At 49.0% G+C, this 23,071-nt stretch overlaps 1 protein-coding gene across 1 annotated transcript in view; it reads right to left on the bottom strand.

Annotated features, from left to right (window-relative positions):
* LOC144126099 (uncharacterized) overlaps nucleotides 1-23,071 on the bottom strand; it is a 66,732-nt gene that overhangs the window by 978 nt on the left and 42,683 nt on the right. Inside the window, exons 2-4 of the mRNA XM_077660027.1 lie at nucleotides 17,651-17,779; nucleotides 5,807-5,909; nucleotides 1,222-3,257 (exon numbers count right to left, since the gene is read on the bottom strand). Of these exons, the coding sequence (XP_077516153.1) occupies nucleotides 1,222-3,257; nucleotides 5,807-5,909; nucleotides 17,651-17,779 (2,268 nt within the window). The remainder of the gene's footprint in view (nucleotides 1-1,221; nucleotides 3,258-5,806; nucleotides 5,910-17,650; nucleotides 17,780-23,071) is intronic.

Here is a 23,071-nt window from a genome sequence, read left to right as displayed (position 1 = left end):
GCTACGACCGTTAAATAATTTATAATTGAATTTTGGTTTCATCAACCGAACGATGGCTGTGACGTTGTAGTTGAAGGCAGTGGCGCATCGAGTAACCGCTGCACCACTGAGTCAGGAGTGGTATGAGGACTCCCAACGATCTTTGAATGTTAAATAGAGAATGACCATGCAGTTCCACATATATGGGCCCATTAAGGCTATCGCCTCAATCCCTTAAAGCGGAGCTTAAGTCCGATTTTGCCGATCTTTGCTGAAGCCTGTTTGACCTTGAGAACCGAACATCGAACTGAATTTGAAGAGAAAACCAAAGTGCCAGCGCACCTAATTCGCATTTGGCCTAACCGCGCTAAATCGACCGCCCCTTTTTTTTCGTAGATTTTTCGCTCAATGCCAACAACGCCGACGCCGCCGCCGGATTTTCTGCAATGCTATAGCGTTAAAAGCCGATTCTCTGTCACTTCATATATATATATATATATATATATATATATATATATATATATATATATATATATATATATATATATATATATATATATATATATATATATATATATATATATATATATATGGGCTTTTAGCCTTTTCGCCTTCATTCTGGAAGCTCTTTGCCCAGATCAACGCCCTCGTCTGCCAGACCCATCTGGTTGATCGAGACACCACTAAAGGGGCAGAGTCTATGGATGCGCACTCCCAGGCGCACCTGGATAACATTGCCAAATTGGGCGGGTGGTGGCAGAGCAGTCGCTGTCAAATTTTCGGCCCGGAAGAGGGCGAAAGGTCCTGGCGCACTTTAGGGTGCCTCGATGCAGCGTTTCTTCAAGACAAGAAAGTTGCATCGAGGCACCCAAGAGCTTTTCATCGATGAGAGCGTGGGGACAGAGCGGCGACTTATTTTGTTTTCCCCTCTTCAGTTTTTCTTTCGCCCTTGTGCAATAAGATCAGCACAGCCTAGTCTTATTTATGTCACAAGAATGCAACACGAATAATTGGCAGTAGCAGTAACTGTTCAGGTGAAATTCTTCATTGGCGACATTCCCAGCATGGCCACCTTAATGCGTCGAGGATAGAACAGGAAACTGTCGCAAAATAGACCACTTATGATATGCTTAAGGTATCCCCTGGCTCTTTTTTGAGGCCGCCAGTCTGCATAATTTAGCCACACAAGCTGTAGAGAGAAGCCGATCGCGTTCACTCATTTACGCGGGCATGCTCACGCACCTGGAAATGATTTTGCCGATAAGCTTCTCCGCCTCCCTGGTAGGGGACATGTTCCTCAGTTTGGTCAGCTGGCCCTCCTTCCGGGGTCCCGCTGTCCCGTTGGAGCACTGAACGCTCTCCAGGGGCACCCGGGCCGTCGACCGGCCGAGCGCGTTGGGCTTGGTCACCGTGGACGAGATCTTGCCCGTGCGGACGTTGTAGACGTTGTAGCAGTCCGTAGAGACGTCACTCGCAGCCGACGGCGGCTCGAAAGTCTTCTTCGTCACAGGGGTTGCCTTGGCATCTTTCGTCGCGTGTCCCTGCGTTCTCGCGCTGTCTCTCGTCCCCGCTCTGCTCTGAACACCATTGGCTTTGGCGGCGGCTGGTGCCTTGGCGCATCCATTTAGTCTTCGTTGGCACTGCGGCGACGGCTCTCGGATCTTTCCGACGGGAGAATGAGAGCCGTTCACTGCTCTGTGGCACATAGGCGATGCCGCTCGGCCTTTGCCCACAACGGGGGATTGCGCCTTTGGTGGCGGGCGTGTGAAGAACCCGTCCTCTGGACAGTCGTCAGCCATGCGTGATTTCTCCCCGGCGGTCGTCCTATCTTTGTTACCTTGTTCGCAATTCTCGTGGGTCGTGGGCAGGACCTGGAAGGTGACCCTCTTGAGCGTGGGCGAGGCGTTCTCCTCTGCCTGCCGTCTGGCCTCCTCCTTGGCCTTCCGCGGCGGAAGCGGCGGAGGGGAGAAGTCGTCCGTCGTCCTGGACGCAGCTGCGCTGTGGCCGTCCGACAGCTCGGGATTCCGATGGCTTCGGAGACTGCGGCTGCGACACAAACTAGTCGTCGACCCGATGCTGTGACCGCTCTCGCCGGTGTCGCCATTACTACCGGCAGAACTCTGTGCCCTTCCGTTCCAGGGGAGGCCGTCGCGAACGTTGAAGTCTACGTGAATGGAATTGCGCGATTCAGACTTGCGCCGGAAGCTTCCTGTTTCTGGCAGAGTTCGGAATGTTACGGTGAGCCTAGTGTTGTCCCTCTCCTGAATGGTGCCGTTTGGTGAGTAGCGACCGCTGACCACCCGGACGGCGTTGCTGTCTTCCGAATCTGGCCTGCCGTTATGGGCAAGGACTCCGAGGTTACAGCTACCAACCTTGTTTTGAGTGACGATTTCCCCTTCAGTAATATCACTGCAGTGATTATGGTGAGGACTCGATGAATCTGCCCTTGTCGCTATTCCTAGTGACCCTTTTATCGCGCCATCCGTGTTCGGAGGGCTTGCTTCATCCTTCTCCATGGCGCATGGCTTCAAAGAAGAATAAAAGAAGGTCCTGGAGCAGATAGGAGAGGGCACTTGCCGTCGTAAGCTGCTGTCTTTCCCAACAAAACCGTCCTGGTGTTTAATGTCGGCGCCGGAAGACACCGAGTTGTGGTTGTCGAACGCATGGCTGCCTGTCCTCACTAGCGCCCGCGAGACTTCCATCGGACTGGAAAGATCTGCAAACTCTTTCGGCACGTGCGTTTGTGCTGGTGGTGAGCAGAAGGGCTTGAGTTCTCCGCCACAAGGCGCCTGTGTCCTCAAGACATCGTCCTTAACAAAGCCATCGAGGTGATCCTGCTGGCTTGGGGAGCTTCGACTGCTGTCAGAGTACGTCTGGCTTCCCGTTATAAGAAGCGTTTTGGATGCAGGGTCGCTTTGACACGTGGCGGTCGTGTCCGGTTCTTTGACAGGCTGCTTTTGCGGGTTTTGCACCATGGACCTTTGGTCGAGGCGAACTGGCAGCTCGGTGAAGGGACGCCGGAGAGGGCGGTTCAGACGGTTATCCGGAGAGTCCGGAATGTGTGCAGTGGGGACGCCGTTCGCGGCGTTCCCATTCAGCATCAGCGCACGGCGCCTTCTCTCGGGGCTCAGGTATCGTCTCCTGGGCGGCGGACTGACCGGGTAGTCGCGCGCCGAAGTCACGGAACCCGTGGAGGAGGAGCGCGGCAGGCAGGGCGGAGGCCGCTTGGGCACCGGCGGTGGAACACCGTCGTCCGCTGCTGACTCCTCTTGCTCTTCCTGGAAGAGGCGCGCAGAAATGCCACCGGTTAATATAGTGTGGACGCTTATTTCTCTCCAATCAGTAAAAACAAAAGATGGAACTGCGACCAGAGCTCCATCAGCGGTAAGGTAGGCTAAAACAGGCTTTGGCGGTCGCAAAGTCCTCATCGGGCTTCTGCAGTCTGACGCCTATGAGTAATGTGTATGTGAGTAATGTGGCGGAAACAGAATGGCTGTAACGTTCTCAGGAAAAAAACGGAAAGAGAGTTGATGTAGGTGCATATATATCCGTTGTCAAACGTTTATGGGAGGAAACAGAGTTAGTCAAAAAATTTAATTTTATCATAGTCTTTGCATAGATGCTGCAATATCTAGATATACCACGTGTTACAGGGAAGAAACCTGTAACATCTGGTTTGAAAGGGCAACTGAACAGGTTTTAGAATTCGATGAGTTTAAACGAGCCGAATGTGTGAAACTCGCAGGTAAAGCATGCGAAATCTTTTTTGCGCTAGCATTCGGCGATTTCGCAAACGTCTGGAAAGATCACATTCAAGAAATTTCATTACTGTGCATGAAGCTCAACGCTCTCAATTGCACCTGATGAAAATACAGTAAAATATCAGCAGCATTTACTTATCTGCATGGCTACTGCTATCCAACGTAGCTTCAACCACCGTGGCATCAACTAAGGTTCGGTGGCTAAATTGTAATGGAAACTTAGTAAGTAAAGTGTCCAAAGAATTAATCCATTCTCCTAAAGGTGCACTGCACAAACTCAATAGCCGATTAATTTAAGTTCAATAGAAATTTTTGTAAGGCGTCGTAGACTGCCTATCTAAGCGAGAAATTTGTTGAAAAGCTGCATCGGCCCCGATTTCTTCCGATTAAGAAGTTTAAGAAATATATTGCGCAAATGCAAAACATCAGTAATAGATTTAAATTACTGCACATATAACTCTAAACCACAGGAAGCCAGAGGCTCCGAGAGGGAGCTGGAGTTGGCCTCCGCGACGGCTGCTGCCGCGCATCCACATCGCGACGAAGACAACTCCTAGTGCCTCGGGCAGATGGCAGCACCTTCCTTACCGCCGTCGTTTTTTTTTTATTTGTTGCGCGCCGCGGAACCAGTTCGCGTTCCTGCCCACTGTTCCCGCCTAGCAGGCATGCATGTCGCCCCATCTACCGAATGGCTTTCTAATGCTCGAACACGCGGGTAATACGATTTCGTCGACACATGGGTGTTGCTGTCTGAACGCGTGGATAGCGCTGAAAACTTCTTTACTGCACAGTCCAACGCTTAGTTAACAGTTCCGCGTTGCCTGAGTGCACTAGATGGCGAAGCGGCGTATGACAAAGAAATTTTCATACCAAAACATTAGCGAGCGCTTAAAACGGCATTGTTACTGTAACTATCAAGTCGCGACAGCTATCTGATAACGTACACATATTAGCCATCGAGTAGTACTAAGGGCTTACTAAATCCGACTGTAGAATAAGTAGTTTCTGAATTACAGAGTATCGGGAGTACTGGGGCTATAGTTCTGTGTGGTGCCTCGCACTATGCGCGTGCAATTCATCCACGGTTGCGATTGAGATAGCCGATTTTTCCGTGTTTCAGACTTTGAGCGATAACCATGCATAGTGCAGGCAGGAGCATGCCATTCATGACTAAGCGGCCAGTATTTTACTTATCCCGAAATGTCATCATCATCATCATCAGCCTGACTACGCCTACTGCAGGGCAAAGGCCGCTACCATGTATACCTGCAATTAACCTTGTCCTTGGGCTAGCTGCGGCCATCGTATCCCCGCAAACTTCCTAATCTCAACCGCCCACTTTATGCCGCCCCCTGCTACGCTTGCCTTCTCTTGGAAATGTGACAGACAACAAAGAAGGGAGGATTCGTTCATGGCTGGTGCGAATGCTAATTATATCTCCGTCAATGTATATATATATATATATATATATATATATATATATATATATATATATATATATATATATATATATACAAACACGCAGACTTATATTCTGCTTTTTAATGTGGCCGGGCCCTATTACTTGGTAGATTATTATGAGAAGAAACGCTACAATTAACTGACCCAACCAGTCAATAAATGTATGAGCTACATGTCCCACGAACACTACGTCACGATCAGAACTGAAAGCCCAGACACGTTACCACAAGGTTTGGCAGAATTTTACTGCATTCTGCCGCGACCTACCCAGGTTGATTACCTGTCTCGAGACAATACAGTCGGTCGTTTTTTCGTTAATGACTCGCGGCTGGGTGAACCGATTGTCTCAGGGCTGTTCACCAGTCGATACCAAAGTCGGCAAGAAAACGCAAACTATACGATCTCTTGCTCCTACCCACGCTGCCTGCGGGGGAGCGGATTACCGAACAGCCCACAAATGATGGCGTCAGCGAAATTGCGTCCCCGAATGTTACGCAACTGCACGAGCGACCATTTGCCTCGATCACTTCGGAAGTGCTGTTTTTCCGACGCGCACTCGCGCCAATGTGTGTGGAAGGCCGGCCCGCCATGGCCGGGTCACCGACCTTAACGACGTCGTTCACGATGACCAGGTTGATGGAGAAGCGCTCGTGTGCCGGCGGCGCTGCGTCGGGCGCCTTGTCCGCAGGGGGGCTGCCCGTCGACCGCCTGCAACACACGCGACACGTGAGCCCGAGGGGAAAGGGCACACACGAAAGCGAAACTGAGCGAGCGGCGTGACCACAATCTGAACGAAGTTACACCCTTAATGTTGGGTTATCGTGTTTATAATCAATGCCCTTACACCCCAAGAGAAGCGTTTCAGACTGCAAATTTCTATATAAAGGGCATTATTGTCACAACTGCACGTTTTTTGTGCAAAAACCGTGAAGGGTGTTTTACAACGCAGACGCCATTTCATAATGGATTTTAGAAACATTACTCCGCATTTTGCACCCATATTGCATTCGGCTTTATATGTGCTGTCCTATTTATCCTACAATCATCGTGCTGTGTACCGATAAACAAGGCGCGTAAAGGCGAGCATGTGTTGTTTTGTCATTTGCTTTCGTTTTCGCTCTCATGCAGCTGCCCTCTGTACCACAGCTGCAGGTGGCGGTACCACAGCTGCAGGTACCACACCTGCAGGTTTGCCTCTTGGGAGGCAACGACTAAGTGGAAAAATACCAGGAAGCGCAAGCTCACCATATCCAGAATGACCTGAGTGGGCGTACAAGCATACAAACATGGGCGTAAACAATGCAAAACGGAATGTGAGCCTACGCTTCGCAACATTATTTACAGTACCACGAGGTAATATATGAAGTAAAGGGTGCTCAGGGTCCATCAGAATCGCAGCGTATACCTTCATATGTGCACACCAGCACATGCATAGAAGCACACGTCGTATGCAGAATAAAGAGCGGTGATATCAAAAGGAAACCACAATGAGCATTCAACCAACTGTTGCCCGTTAGCGAGAACCAGGGTTTTTTTTTCTTTTTTTGCTAAGAGAATGATGTTCTTGTTTGCAAACTGCCTCGCGGTTGTCTCGACTCGTAAATTTGCTCTCTGCCAACGAGGAGAGGTACATTTCTGTTCGGGTAGACACCATAATGCTATCCTCAGAACCTTGCAATTCATTTCTTTTCTACTGAATCTTTGCGTAACCAACAGTAATCTGATATTATAAAAGAAAAAATAGTTCGGAGTAGGGTTAGCATTGTGGAAAATTTTTCGTGTGATGAAACGAAGGAAAATTAGATACACAGACACATAACCAAGTGTGCCGTCACGGTGGCTCAGTGGTTATGGGGCTCGGCTGCTGACCCGAAAGACTCAGGTTCGGTCCCGGCAGCGGCGGTCGAATTTCGATGGAGGCGAAATTCCAGAGGCCCGTGTACTGTGCGATGTCAGTGCACGTTAAAGAACCCCAGGTGGTCGAAATATCCGGAGCCCTTCCCTGCGGCGTCCCTCATAGCCTGAGTCGCTTTGGGACGTTAAACCCCCATAAACCTAAACAAAAACAAATGTGAACAAAGTAACAGCTAACAGATGCACAAAGCGCCAGTCTTGTGCGTCTGTTATTCGGCTTTCTTAGGCGGTGTGAACGGCCACAGTGGAGACTTGATATGTTCCTAACACGTCAGATGCGAGGGACGTACCCCAGAGCAAGCCGAGTCAGCACAGTCGTGCCATGGGTACAGGAAACAGCTACGTAACACTTCACTTATCTCGTTCAGCCTTCTACAGCCCTACATCACCTCGCTTTGCAGTCGAACTTGTTTGCGTCTCCGCACGTGGCTGCACCATCTCCTTTACGTCTCCATAATGTTTAGCGCCACGCACTCGCGCGTTTACCCAAGCGAGCAAGGAGCCGAAAAGAACGCCTGCCAAGTTGGGGGGGGGGGGGGGGGGGGGGGGGGGCACTGCAGGACGTGATTGTTGTGGGGCGGAAAAAAACGCAACAGATTTGCCCTTAAAAGAACGTCTTGCGGGACAAGTTGGTACATCTTTGGATTACAGGCGCGAAAACAGACAGACCACAGATTGGAACATAATAGTATTTCTTGCGTGTCAGCTGGTATATATATGTTTGTCGTGCATTTGAATAAATCATTTGTGAGTGGCGCTCCGTCCCGTTTATCTACCTTGTGGTCTGTCTGTTTTCGCGCCTGTAATCCAAAGATTTGCCCTGGCGGTGTTGTAATTAATGGCCGCAACGGCCCGAATTTGTTGTTACTGCCCCCGTGGGACCTACGTAGACACCTCGGGGGGGGGGGGGGGGGGGGGTCGTAAAAGGCCCCGAGCAGATGCGCTTACGAAAGCACGGTACTGCAGAGAGGCGGCGGAGCTCCTTTCGTGCGTCGGCAAAAATTTGCGCTTAGAAAAAATGACGCTCCCTTATACCCCTGTCACACGGGCACTTGTAAGGCCTTAGAAATTAAGGTCCTTTGCCCCAAAGGCGCGTGACGCGCATCTACACGGCAAAGCGTTGAGACCTTTGCGATAAAGTTCCGTAGCAATAAAGGCGGCCGTCAGCGGCCTTAAAGTTGCTTAAAGGAGCAACCCAGACGGCAGCGCCAGCTAGCGAGCTCAAAGAATAAAAAATTGACGCAATTTTTAGTTTTGAAACCGTAAAAAATATCTAATTTATCTTATTCAATGGTTAATTTTGCGTTACAGTGCACTTAACCGTAGAGGAGGCTATGACTAAAGACATCCACACTGCTAAGAAAGGACCTGAACGCTTTTCAGCAGCCGCATCGACACACACTTGCTTGCGCATCTCGCTTTGCTGTTTTTTCTTCGTTTGCTCTTTGTTGTGTGCGTGTTTTGAGTTTGGTTGTGTGCACAAAGACACAAGCAACAAAGCACGCTTCTCGAACACAACGAGGAGCCGAACGGAAAAGTGCGCCTACCGTGGTCGGACCGAGAACGATGAAAAAAAAAAAAAAAGAAACTTTGTTTCAAAATATCCGTTTCTCACCGTCAGAACGCTCGTTTATTATCGTGATAGCTACTTTTTCCAACATAAACGAATGCACTCTTAGCTGAAGTGCTACCGTCTGCTTTAATTTCATAATGTTACTAGCGCCGCTTCACACACAGCGGTGACTTTTGGCATTCACGGAGGCCGCGTTCTAGCTCCTTTGGATTTGCCGTGTAGCAGCGTCGCTGCTCATTTTCGGTTTTCCTCCTTTAGTGCAATAAGACAACTTTACGGCAAAGGCCGAGAAGAAGTCCCGTGTGACAGGGGTATTAACCTCTCTCAGCAGTCAACTTGCACGAGAACGGCTGAAGGCCTTGCCATCAATTACCGTGCCGCAGCAAGGGTGCTGTAAACCCCTTTCTAGCTATACGAAAAGAATGCCTGGCACTGTCTTCGTTGCACGTTCAAGACGACTGCGCGCACAAGTGGGAGTAATCACGATAAACTTCGCTGATTCGATTCCGCGAAGCCGGATAAACTGTGGTTAATCCGACTGATCAGCTAGATGCAATCCCCGTCTGATTTTCTCCGTGTATTGCAACAAGTTTGTAAGTATCGATATATTCCAGCTTTTTAAAATATCAGAGAATATTTTCTACTTCCTGATAACGTCAAATTTGACTAAGTAAAGCTGCGCAGATATCAGCTAATCCGCACAGGGTTAAGGCGAAATTAAGTTGGAGCAAAAATAAACACCGATGGCTTGGTGGCGCTGCTGTAAATTTGGCTGTCGGATCCAAATAACCATTTTATGTCTGGCTGTGCGAGAGTGAGTTTGTGCAATAAATTCTTATGAGAATGCATTAATTATTTGCTGACTTCTGTATCGAGGTGCTTTTAAAATTTGGTCACTGAAAGTTAGTTCAATATATATGTCGAGTAGCAGGTAATAGTTAATTGAGCCAATCACTATATCCTCTCAGGGAGTTTAGCTTTTCATGAGGTGTAATTGAGTATGTATTCATGAAGGAGGTATTCATATATAGGAATAAACGTTTACTATATACAGCGAGTCGCTAAAAGTGGTAAAGAAATCTATCTACTTAGGATAGGTAGTGACCGGGGATCCGGACCACGAAAGAGAAATAGCTAGAAGAAGAATGGGGTGCAGCTCATTTGGCAGGCATTCTGAGATCATAAATTCCAGTTTACCAGTATCCCTCAAAAGAAAAGTATATAACAGCTGTATCTTACCGGTACTAACCTGTGGGGCAGAAACGCGGAGGATAACGAAAAGGGTCCAACTTAAGTACAGTGCAACGACCTATAGAAAGGAAAATGATAGGTGTAACGTTAGGAGACTGAAAGCGGCCAGAGTGGGTGAAGGAACAAACACGTGTTAATGACATTCTAGTGGAAATCAAGAGGAATAAGTGGGCTTGGGCAGGGCATGTAATGCGAAGGCAATATAACCGCTGCTCCTTTAAAGGGTAACGGCGTGGATTCCAAGAGAAGGCATGCTCAGCATGGGGCGGCGAAAAGTTAGGTGGACGGATGAGATTAGGAAATTTGCGAGTATACGGTGGCCGCAGCTGGCACATGACCGGTTAATTAGTGAGGTATAGGAGAAGTTTTTGCCCTGCAGCGGGCGAAATCAGGTTATGATGATAATGATGAATTGAGTGTGTTGGGTTGTCTGCTGTACCAGGTGTCCCAGCCAAATGTAACCAAGCTTTTTGTAAAAAAAACGGAGTGTCCTAGCCCAGTGAAACCAACTGGGGGCTATTGATACAGCGCATGGCCTAGTCTGCAGTATTTTTTTCATTCTACAAAGTTAACTAATTAGTAAAGATTAATTAGCTAATTTTTAATATAGCTGCTTCAGAAATGGAGTTTAAATTGGGAAGGAATAGATCGTCTTTAAAAGCAGCTGACTGAAAATTTTGCATCTGGGTAACATTTATGCAGCCTTATTTTCAAACGGGCTGCAAAACGTGTCTCAATAAGCGTCAGTCATCATCATCATCATAACTACGTTCACTAAAGGATACATACCTCTCCCGTATTTCTCCTATTAAATCTGTCCTGCGCCAGCTGCGGTCGCCTTATCACCGCTAATTTCCGAAGCTTGTCCGCCTACCTGGCCCCCTACAATCCCTGCTACGCATGCCTTCTCTCGGAATTCACTTCGCCAGATTAAAGGGCAACTGCATATGTTTTAGAATTCGACCAGCCTAAAGAGAATGTGAAATGGTTTTTCGACAATTCCAGATTATTAAATAATTTGTGTCTATGAAGCTTCCAGGTAAAGCATGCAAAGCAGTTTTGCGCTAGCGTTTAAAATGGCGACGTAATCACCGATTAAAACTGCGACGATTTTTAGGCTTCTCCTCACAGCGTTGGAGCAGTGCGCAGAAACTCGTGGTAGCGTCATTGCTGCCGAAATTTTAGATGACCGCTGCCTTCGCCTACGTGCTGACATGCGTCATTCGATGCCGCCAAACAATGCTTCGTGAGCATTACCTTCGACGGTATTCGTTTTCTTCCTTTAAACTGCCGTTTCTCCGCTGAAAACTTAGCGCCGCCGCACGTGACGTCATCATTGCGGTCTCTGTCCGTCGCTAGGCACTGAAGAGAAGCCTGAACGCCGGTGCCGCTTTATTCAGCGATTACGTCACCATTTCAAATACTAGGGCAAAAACATTCCCATACTTCACCTGCAAGTTTTGCACATTCGGCTCTTTTAAACTCATCGAATTCTAAAACCTCTTCAGTTGCCCTTTAAAACGGTCGAATTCGTGAAACTTGCGGTAAAGCATGCGAAGTCCTTTTGGGCTAACGTTTGAAATGGTGACGTAATCGCCGATTAAAATCGCGACAGCCTTCAAGCTTCTCTTCAGCGCACAACGCCGAGTGGGGGGCGCATGGCGACGTCATGGAAGGTATTGGTACATTCCAACGCATAAAGGCCTGCTTTGAAGGAAAAAAAAAAATGCCACCGAAGGCAAATCTCGCCATGCGTTGTTTGTCAGTATCTAACGAGGCGCGGCAGGCTGTGGCTGACGGCGGCGGCAATTTGAAATCATACCTTCCACGACGCCGCACTGAATTTCCCCACACTCCTCAGATGCTTTGAGGAGAAGGGCAAACTTCAATCGTCGATTACGTCACTATTTTAAATGCTAGTGCAAAAACACTCGGCATGCTTTACCTACACCCTGTGCAGATTTGAATCCTTGAATATCGAGAAATTCTCAAAAAAGTGGTGCACTTGCCCTTTACATTGCCTACATCGGTTACATTGCCTTCGCATTCATGCCCTGCCCATGACTATGTCTGATTTAGACTTGAATGTAATTTTGGCTCTCTTCGTGTCTCTTAACGTCATTCCAAGTATTTTCCTTCCCTTAGTTCGCTACGCTTTCTTCCTGAATTTAATTTCAAGCCTTTTCATTAGCCAGTGAGACATTACTTTCCTCTTAGTGATACTGGCCAGCTGCTCTTCATTACCCGGGAGAGCCTGCGATATGCAATATACACCTCATTCTTACTTTCCCAGCTATTTTACTGCTGTGGTCCAGATATGCGGTCACTACCCTGGTTATATAAGTGCTAGTGGAGAGTTCTTAATCCGCTGAAACAATTATAGCGCTGTGAGTGCAGATATGACACGCAAAAACCAGATTCTGTGATGGAACAAATTTCTGTTATTGAAGTAAACCTTCATTGCATGAGCAGCGCTAAAAAGTTCTGACGCAGTGCTTAAAGTAGACGTGTACTCGTCGGGAACTTTTTTTTATCGCTGTAGCAGCGTTATAATAATGTTTTAAGTGAAGGTGTAGTAGATGTTGATAAACAGTTTCGCATCCAACATGAATGAGGAGCTCCACCTTGAGCGTACGTTCCATGAGTAAATTGAGATTCAGGCAAATTAATTGCCAAGCCAGATTCCATGAGATTCAGTTGAGTTATAGGAACTTGATTTCCAATTTATTGGTATGTAAGTAGCGAAAATTTTGACATTTAAACGTCAGTAGCTAGTTTAGGAACCAGATCGCTTAGTGGCATAGGGGAATAGCGGGGTGTCAGTGCGTATGCGTAGAACAAAACGTCCCCTAGCCGATGGTGTTCCCTTATTATAAAACTCGCTAGTAAACTGAATATTTTTAGGCTCCACAAGAACCCAATCAATGGTCTATTGGGGCTCAAATGCAATTTTTGCAGGGGAGTCTTTACAGGGACTCCTACGAAGTTCTACGAAGAGCCAACAGAGCGCCAAGATGGGACAAGCCGGACGCATTCGCAGCGTTGACTCGTAGCTGATGACCTTTATTGCCAGCGTGCAGAGAATTGAACGGAAAACCGGGAGGAAGCAAAACCTCAGCCATAAAGATCCTCAGATGCGAGCCAGCTAAGTGTAGTGCGCTGTTCAGTCTGTGCGGATGAATGTATCATGTAATTCTAACTACGCGATGCTTTCTTCCTGCCTCCTTTCACTGCCCTCCCTCTCATATCTTCCCTCTATGGCGTGGTTCAAGGGGCCACTGAGAGCGCGACTACTACTGCGCCTTTTTTTTTTCTTAAAAAATAACAATTCCTGTTTTTGCGAGCACTCTGGCTCTAATGTTCTGCCAGTGCTATGACTGTGCACTATAACCTCGTATTTTATTTAAACTTGTTATTTGCTTCTTTTTACCTTAAGATTCATGATCTATCCGAAATATTTTACCTAGTATTTTACCTATATTTTATGTAATATAACAACACTTCTTGTGTCATTTTTTTTCCTCCCCTGCATTTGTATTGTTTTATTAATACCTGATATTTTATTCTGAGATCGCATTAGTTTTTTTTTTTTCAAGCGGTGTTTGTTGCCTCAGGGCATAAAGGTTATGAAATGAGAGATGAGTAAGATGCTTAAATAAATGACAAAAGGTGGGCTGATTTGATGAAATCAAGAAGTGAACGATGATATGGACCCTGTGTCCAGGCAATATAGCAATCCGGATTGTCCGGTGAGAGTCCCACTGCCGCCAGGTGCCGAATTCTCGTCGGCTTCACCGCCGGGCAGTCCCACAACAGGTGGTGGATATCCGCCTCACAGTCTCTGATCTTGCAGACTGGACACCCGGGGCGGGGATATAAATCTTTGAAATGCGGCCACTTGCGTGTCACAGCTGGAGTTAGGGCAACCCCGACCCGTATCCTCCGAAGCGCAACCTCCTCTGCACGGGTAGGACCACGGGGGAGGGTTACCGCACACGGAGGGATTAGAGCACGTGTGCGGCGCCGGAGGTGTTCCTTTCTTGTTAAAAGGAGGGTGGTGTCATCCAGAGTGAGGACTCGAGGCAAAGACGAGGTTGGGGTCGAAAGGCGGGTCGCTGAATCTGCGCGGCTTTGTGCGCTCAGGAGGTCACGCGGGGCCCACTCAATACGTATTTGCTGCGGGATACGTGCCGCTAGACGATGGATGTCTTGGCAGATTTCTGGGGTGCGACTGACTCGTCGTAGTAGGCGTGTGACGTGAAGGGCGTCGGTGCGAATGACAATGCGGGCCGTAGGTAGCATGGGAACGGCGGCCACAGAGCAAAGTGCTTCTTGAACCGCAAGCATCTCCGCACAAAAGGAGGAAGGAGGTTCTGAGAGGCGAAACCTTGACGGTTTGTTCAGGGCAGGCTCGCAAGGACAGTAAACTGCCGTTGTTTCGCAGGCCTGGATGCTTGCGTCAGCGTACATAACGATGGAGCCATGCGGCAGATTGGCGTCTTTCTCAGTAATTCGGTCGCGAAACGACAATGCAGCGCGGGTAGATGATGGCCGACGTAGATCAGTTGGTTTGCTGTCGCTTAGCTGCACAAAACGCCAGGGAGGAAGAACTGGCGGGGGCGGCTGTAGAATGGAGTGCGATGAAGCATATGCCCTGAGTGCACACGTTGTGTGTGTAAGGCTTGACTTTAGGCGGCGAGCATCGGGTCGTTGCTGCACCAGCTCATCTAGCGTATTCAGCTGCGCATGCTCTTGGAGCGCCACAATCGGGGTAATGCGGGGAAGGCAAGTGATGACCCTCATTGCCTCTCGATTAACAGCTTCTAGACGATCCCATTGAGCCCTCGTCAAATGCTGGAATTGGGCTTGGTAAACGAGGCGCGGTTTGACAACCGCCCGCACCAACTGTCGTGCAACATGAGAGCGGGCTCCGCCTGTTTTAAAAGCAATGCGTCTAATCAGACCCAACGCCTGAATTGCTTGCTTTTTAGCCCGAGAAAGCCAAGCAGCACCTGTTCCTGACTTGTGTATTGTCAAGCCCAAGATTTTTACGGTCGAACTTTCTTGAATTGTAGTTCCGGATAGATGGAGACGAATTGGTGTTGCAGCGAGTTTACGGCGCCCCCAGCGGTTGGCGACTGACACGAACGTGATTTTGCTCACTGAAAGCTGAAGACCAATTTAAGAAGTATAAGTCGACGTAATATCTATGGCTGATTGTAGGCCTGCTGCTTGAGTCATCAGGTCGTTGTGAGTGTTCCACACCATTATGTTATCAACACACAACAAGAACTTAATCTCAGAGACATCATATAAGCGCCAAAACAAGGCGGATAAAAGCAATATTAAATAATGTTGGCGGTAACACCGATCCCTGGGGAACGCCGCGAAGAGGCACAAATGATCCGGCGGCCTCACCACTGAGGCGTATGGCAAAGTGTCGGCCTTCAAGGAAGGATTTAACAAAGTTGCGCACTCTAACGGGGAATTGCAGCATGTCAAGCGATTCCAGGATGGCAGCATGACTGATATTATCGCATTAGTTAGTGTTCATTTTTAATATGTCAAATTGGCTTATATTGCAGTTTTATGATTTGTGCCGAATTTATGTGCCATTTCTCGAATTTATGTGCCGTTTGGCTTTAGTTGGTGTCCCTTTGTGGTCGATTTTTTCTCATTATTTCTCGTTTTATTACCTGCAATTTATGTCCTGGTGCCATTTGGTTATTTATTAACAGCAAGTCGACCAGACAGTCTTTTACTCCGGACCTACCCATGTTGCACTACCAACAAAGTCGCAGTTCTTGGTCATTATTTCTGAAATAAATCTCATATCGTAAAAGCCTTGCGATAAGCTGTTCACATCTATACATCTCTGGCTTCTGTGAGTTTATTTAAGAAAGATCTGCACAGATATGCACGCACCCACAACAGATTCTACTATTTCACAAGGCAATCGCTCCTCATTGCTACTTCCTCCGATGATGGCCGACTCGAGCTGATTGTATATATGGGGAAGAAATGAACAACAATCACGGAAACACAGAGAGACAGACTGCAGGTTGAGGTCGATAGAAGAAGACCTCGTCCGCTCAGGGAAACATGTGTGAATGCATCTTTAAAGTGAAGCGTGTATCAGGCTTTGGACTGTACACAATTACCAGAAGAAAAGCTTAGCTCAACATGTCACACGCAGTGACTGTCGACTCCTGTTCAGCAGAAGCTCCTTTAGCTGTTTCTCACTTTCGTTAATCTTAATCTAGCATATCGTTTCGTTGGTATTCACGCGTGTGAAGAGGTACCGTATACGCCTGCAAGAGTCAACCAGTAAGTCTTCAAAAACGGTGGCTGCTGATGTTAGGCCGAAATTTGCGAGGTGAGCAATCATAAGAGATGTAGAAAGTGACGAAAAGAGGATGTAGTACGGCACATCTTGCGCAGCGCACAGAAATGGGGAAACAAAGGAAAGAACCTCTCTGATAAAAATGCACATTTAGTCTCAACCGCCCACCAATTCAGTTCTTGTGGAATCTATAGCAACTGTCTTTCCTTCTACTCCTCTTCCTCCTCCTCCTATAGCAGCTCATCAAAAGGCCAAAATTCTATTGATTACTGTCGTTAAAAGAGTCACAGCGTTTTCTACTGATACAACTCGACAAGCTTTCAGCTGTCTACAAATAGAGATAATTTCAGTATTGTTTCTTGGCGACTGGTCAGTTTAACTAGAGCGTAATTTATTCTCATGCAAATCAAAGCAAAAGTGCTGAATAATGCTGCAGTGGAACGTTTAGTTTATGCCTTGGTTAGTGCTACTTCACGTTATTACGTTACAGTGCTACCTGGAAAGGCAGCAACCCTGCATTATATAAGTGAAAATATCCTGATAGGTTATGCTGAAGGGGTATAATAGAAGTATTTCTGGAGAGGAAAAATATTTAGTATATCGACTGAAAAATATGCAGCTTATGCGTGCAGCATCTAGCGCAAAACACTCTTTAGAAACCCATCGAACATTCGGATTCGGTAAGATCCCAAATTATAAGGTAAGAGCCATCAAAGAATTAATTTATTCTCATGGGGATGCGGACACAGTATCCTTTTAGTGTGAACTAAGAAGCCATTGCAGACATGTCCTGTTTAATTTATTAAAGTATCTCCTCCTCCTCCTCCTCCTCCTCCTCCTCCTCCTCCTCCTCCTCCTCCTCCTCCTCCTCCTCCTCCTCCTCCTCCTCCTCCAAGCAACCATTTCTGTACGTACGCGAAATGTACGAATTATAATATACCTTATTTGCACGGCCTTTCGCGTCTCTAATCCGTAAGCGCTTGTGCACTGCCCGATAGTAATGGACTTTTCCTCATTAGAGCAACAACTGCGCTCCATCGACAGACTCGCACTTTTGAAAGTATACATCTCAAGCACCAGACCCGGTCGGCCCTTCTTGAGTGCAAAGAAGCCATGTGTAATGTGCACTGTTTGGCGTACCTCCTATAGGCTAAACCAGAAAGCAAGAACATATGCGGCAATAGCCGCGTGAAGTCTGTCTTCAAGCTAACCAGCTTCCTGCTGCAATCATCACCGTAGCTCGTAATGTTTCTTAGGGTCGCTCCAGCTCAAAGACAAAGTGAAGACAACGATAAGCGAATCACTGAGACGGAGAGAAAGCGGCCATTACAACACGTGTTCCTGTTCTTCCCTGGGCTATAGACTCACCCTTTGGATGCCTTGGGGACAGAGGCGTCATTCTCGGGGGGTGGTGTCGCACCGTTGTCGGTAGGGTTGCCGTTGTACTCGGCGATAACCTTGTCCAGGAAGTCCAGAGAAGCCCGCACGTCATCGGAGCTGCACGAAGAGCGCTGGTAAATACGTGAAACTGCCTATGCGTCCGACCATTGCCATGTCACTGAATGCATTAAGACCTGCATGACTGGACGCTGGATGCGAAAATGCTGCTGGGAGAGATACAGGTTTGATAGAGCTCAAAGTATGCAGAAAGGCCGCACTTAGTTTCTTACTGGTTTGTTTAACATGCTTGGCGGCTGTACTGGCTCGTTTCCATAGTCTTAACAGCGTGAGACCACGTCGCGCCATTAGTGTGGCGTGACCCTATTGATACCCCATGGCTGAAAAACTTAAACTATCAATTAAGGCTTGTTCTGGAAAATTCCACCACACCGAAGGGACGGCAAACGAGCCTCTTTCACTCAGATATGTAGCGTTCTGTGTGCTTAGCGAAAAAATTGTTTTCACTGCTCGCGGAAGTTCGCGCACGACACCATCGCTTAAGGCGGGTAGATTCTCCTCACGCGTAACATAAGTGTGAATACATATCGCGCATCTCAGTGCAGGCAGTGCTTATTATTGCCGCAATAAAAAAGTCCGCCGTGGTCAAGGTAATGTGTACACAGCTCGTATAATATTAGATTCTGGTGCACGGTCGTGAATCCTCGCTGAGCCTTAATAAGCACAGATGCCTTCATTTCGCAGGTGTCCCTCATACCGCGGACACTATACCCAAGGGATCACAAATCATGCCGCGGCGTCAATGCCCTTGTTCTTAATACACCGCCTTATCGTCATCATCGCATCGTCATCGCATTGCACCTCCATTGCCGGTGCCGCCAGGAGGCCAACTTCCTGCGGCGGCTAGCGCGCGCCCTCTCGTGGGCGTCGACGTGACAGGGCCTTTCGCGATCTCAATGCACTGCACTGAGCCGCGCACGGCCAAAGGCAGCGCCGCACCACGCGGCTGCCGGACGCCACACCGTGGTCGCCCGATCGAGTATGCACGACGGGCCGCGTACGGCAGCAGACAGGGGGGCAGAGTGCAGGAAGAGGGACGGCGCCGCGTCTTGTCACCACGCCCCGAACGACGCCGCCGCCGCCGATCGGGATGGGGTCCACGACCGGAGCGCGGATGTGCGCGCCGCCGCGCTGCGTGCATGTTATTCTGGCGGGCGGCGACTTTGACGTGGGAATCGCCTGTTGGGCTGTCATCCTACCGAGGGCACCCCCGAATGTAGCACCTTGCGTGTGTGTGTCCAGTGTTTCGTCTGGCGTGCACGAATTCAAGTGAGGATTCACATCGCGCAAACCTGGACGAGGAGCCCAAAAAAGAGGGCAGCGGCTCGCAACTGAAAAGTTAGACGGAGAGAACCAAGTATACGAATAGGATCGCGCACGTAAGCATTACAGAATTAATCAAACACTGTTCATGTCTGAGTACCCCCTTTCCCAAAAGTAACCGAACAACAGGTTTTTTGCTTCTCAACCGTATAACGTAGCCTTTACGGCACCTCTAAAGACCCAGAGGTGTCGAAACGTGAGGACAAGGGTTCACCTTACTTTACACAGATTCAGAGTTTAAGGGCTGCCATAAGTGCTTCGCTACGCGGCTGAGAAACAAACCACCGCTGCCCGGTTACGTTTGGTAAAGACGGTACGTGTCTTTCTCTTGCTGTTGCGCGCTGTGAAGCCTCGCCATCAAGTAAAGAGGCCACGTCATTTTGATCGAACGGGTGTCGTACAATCAGAGTGAAATATTACTTAATGCCATCATTTTAACGTGCAACTCACAGTAGTTGGTAGGAGCTCAGTTCACGAAGCAGTGCGAATCCAGGCGATGTTAAAAGTGAGAATGCAAAATGCCATTCCTGAATGATAGATAGGTTTCCTGTACCAACCGAGCAGATTTGGTGCTTCAAATTACGTCGTATTCTATAAGTATGAGGTGCAAACCACATGCGATTGCTACCGGTGTTTTTCAGCTTGTGTTCAGCACGGCTCTATTTATCAACTAGTGTATCATTAGTTTTCAAAGCCACTATATCCAAACTATTCAAAGCAGCCACACGGTCATATTGGAGAGCGGATAGGGAGCAACTGTCATGTACATCAAGATCAGTGCACGTTACGATGAGACGTGATTGAATACACGATTGCAGCTAGATTTGAAAAACGAAAATCGATCTTGAAGAAAGAGAGACGCAATAACTGTCTCACATCTCGGCCGGCACCTCAACCGCGTCTTGAGGGAAGATTTGAAGGAGAGAGGGAAATAAGAAAGGAAGAAAGAGGCGCTGTGGTGAAGGGCTCGGGATAGTTTCGACCACCTGGGGATATTCGATGTGCGCTGACATCGCACAGCACACGGGCGCCTGCCGCGTTTCGCCTCCTTCGAGACGTTGTTTTTTATCCGTGCGTCGTCGAGGCCGAAACATGGCCGACAGTTCTTCGGCGACCGCCACGTGCGAGCGCGCGCGAGGAAAACTGCGGGCTCTAATTTTGGACTTCGTGTACACGATTCAAGCCGGGCGCGCTTGTGTAATCAGACCTTCATTGTTCGCTGTTCTCGCCTTGAGTTGATCAGGGCAGCTTCCCATAGCTTTTTCTGGTCGGCGATTAGGAAAAATGGGGCGGACGTACACCGCTTTCTTTATATCGAACATCTCGAGGTTCGCGAGACACCGTGTCCGCGGGGAGGAAAGCCTGCGGGCTGCTTCGTGGCGATCGACAGGCTGCGTGCGGGCTCTCAAAAGCCGCGTGGAAAAGGAAAAAAAAGTACGACGTAAGCGATTAAAAAGGCACTGAGTAAGAGGTGAGTGTGAGAGTAGCTCTTTTTCCGCTTCCGTTATGAACAGCATTCGTCGCCGCGATTTGGGAGCGAGCTGCTTTCGCTGATTGGCAAAAATACGGGCGCTCTGAGAGGGAGACGCAATCTCCTTCCTCCGGCTGTAGAGGGACAGGCCCTATCGTGAAAGTTCTACTCTATATCATTCCCGCTCTCAAAACTTCAGCACACGCACACAATGACATGATTCTGGGGTGCGTCTCGGCCGCACAGAATCGTCAGGGAATAAAGAGTGCAATGGCTCCGTGTACTAAGGCGTATATGCAAGAAGCTGCCGTTCATGTTGGAGGAACACACAAAAATAGCAACAGATGGGGGCGGAGATGACGTGCGCGCAGCTGTAATGGCGGGGTTCCCGAAAGATGTGCTCACCCAACGATCATGTCGGGGTTCACATCCGCGAACACCCAGCGAGGCTTTCTTGCAGGGGAATGACGTTCGAAAGCCTCGACGCAGAATTGTATACGACGCGCCCTTCGCCGTGATGTTGTATATAGCCCCTTCGGGAACGGTGAAAGCATGGATCGCCGTCGGTCCGTAATCATCGTCTCGCCCACGTCAGCGCAGCGTGCCCCGGCGGAGCACGGATGGGAGCGGGGAGCCGATCACGACCTGGGATCCAGTGTGCGCCTCCTGTGCCAAGGCGCCCCACCACATCCGTATAGCGAGGCTATAAGCCGCTGCCGCGAACAGCTTGCCGCGCTATTGAACTGCATGTGTACATCAGTCGCTGCGTCCACACGAGCTCAGTTTAGATCAAGCCAGCGAATGCTGCTGGTGCCGCTTAATGCTGAAGGGTGTCCCCACGAGCCATAATTTATAAGGATTCTTTTTTCCTATTCATTATTTTCCTTATTGTTACATGTTCGGCCCTCGGCACTGGAACCGACCATGTACGTACGCTTCTTGCCGTATGTATCGGAGCTGACGTCACGGGCACCGTGGTCGCGGGTTTAAAAGCGAATGGTTGTGAGGCACAGTAGCCTGGGAAAGGAACAGCGACTAGGTACCCCTTCACATACGAGATAACGGGACGATTGTTTTCTTTGCGCTCATCGTCCGCCACATCGATTGGCAGATCCCTTCGAAAGCGGTGTGTGCAGAACGAATTGGAGGATCGGAATAGAATACTTTTATTACTCTGCCCCATGTTCGTTTCTTATCGGAATTAAGATACGGATGGTGCGTCACATAAATAGGTCAGCGCTTCTAATTTATCCGTTTCATCCCAGTCTGTCTCACGGGAATGAAGAGCACGCTATATTTCATGAGTACGGCTAATTCAAAATGTTAATCAGCGGAATTTCTAACTGCCGCGGAAATGAATTAAAAGGCGAAGTTAGCCATTGCAGAGCGTCGAAACAAAACTTTTTAAAATTTAATTCGGTAATGAGAAGCGCAGTTTAAAACCGGGTTTCTCATTCCCGTCCGCCGTCTTCCTTTCGCGCTGCGCACAACAAAACATGGCCCCGGAAGGTGTTTTCCCAGCGAACGCTACGAGCGCGTACATCAGGCATTCTTTTTGCGGAGCAGGTGCTGCTGTCAACGTCGCCTCGATCACCCGCAGCGGCATCAGCAAGTGCGGCTGGAAGGCTGGCCGATCAGGAAGTAGAAGGAAAGAATCTCGCCAAAGGAAGGGGGGCCGGCCGGCCGGGAGACAGGTTGCGTATACGCCAATCCGCTCTTCGTTCTTTTCTTCTTTCACCTTGTTCCCTCTTTCACTCCCTGTCCTTTAATCTTGCGCCGGCAGACGCGCTCGCTCGCTCCTCCCGCCCGGCTGGCGGCGTGACGAGTGCGCAGTGCCCCCCGTCGACTCCGTCAGCGGGACCTCGGCGCTCCTTCGGCGAAATTAAATATCCTGTCGGCCGCGGCGGCGTTCCGCGGGGGCCGTCGCGCACGCGATGTCCCGACACCTCATCTTGACACATCTGCGTACAGGCAGGGACGACGGCGGACGCAGTGGTTGGCGCTTGCGTGCACGGCTGGCCATGCTTTGCTTCCCCATGAATTGTTCTGCACTGGTGAAGGGAACGACGACGCGTGCATTCCTACTCAGGACTTCCCGAGCACTCGTGACTTGTGGCAGGCGGCGGCCAGCAATCTCCACTGCCGATGGCTATGAGGGTTTAGACCGTTGCGCGCGCACTACTGTCCGTCTCACGTGCGCGTCGTTCACAGCGTCAGCAGTAATTCTCCGCAAAGCCCAACAGAAGGCGCGGACACAGGCCGAGTGTCTTGACAGTGCTCCCCTACTCAAATAAAATACTGGAACTCTGCTCGAGTCTGAGCCATTAATAGACGTTGTAGCATATACCGGACACTCGTTAGCATAGACGTTGTTACGTTCCTGGGCGATTCGACGAGCAAGCGGCGACACCGAAGGTTGCCAGGAATGCCCCCATTCCATCTCGGCAGCCCGGCAGAAAAGAGCGACGCAGCGCTCTGGCGTGGCGCATATGAATAGCCAGCGAGATCAGCGTTTTTCATACGCGTCATGTTGAACA

Source organism: Amblyomma americanum, chromosome 3, assembly GCF_052857255.1.
Source record: "Amblyomma americanum isolate KBUSLIRL-KWMA chromosome 3, ASM5285725v1, whole genome shotgun sequence".
Lineage (NCBI taxonomy): Eukaryota > Metazoa > Arthropoda > Arachnida > Ixodida > Ixodidae > Amblyomma > Amblyomma americanum.
The sequence above is the reverse complement of the archived record's forward strand: the minus strand, read 5'-3'. Positions and strand labels throughout refer to the sequence as shown.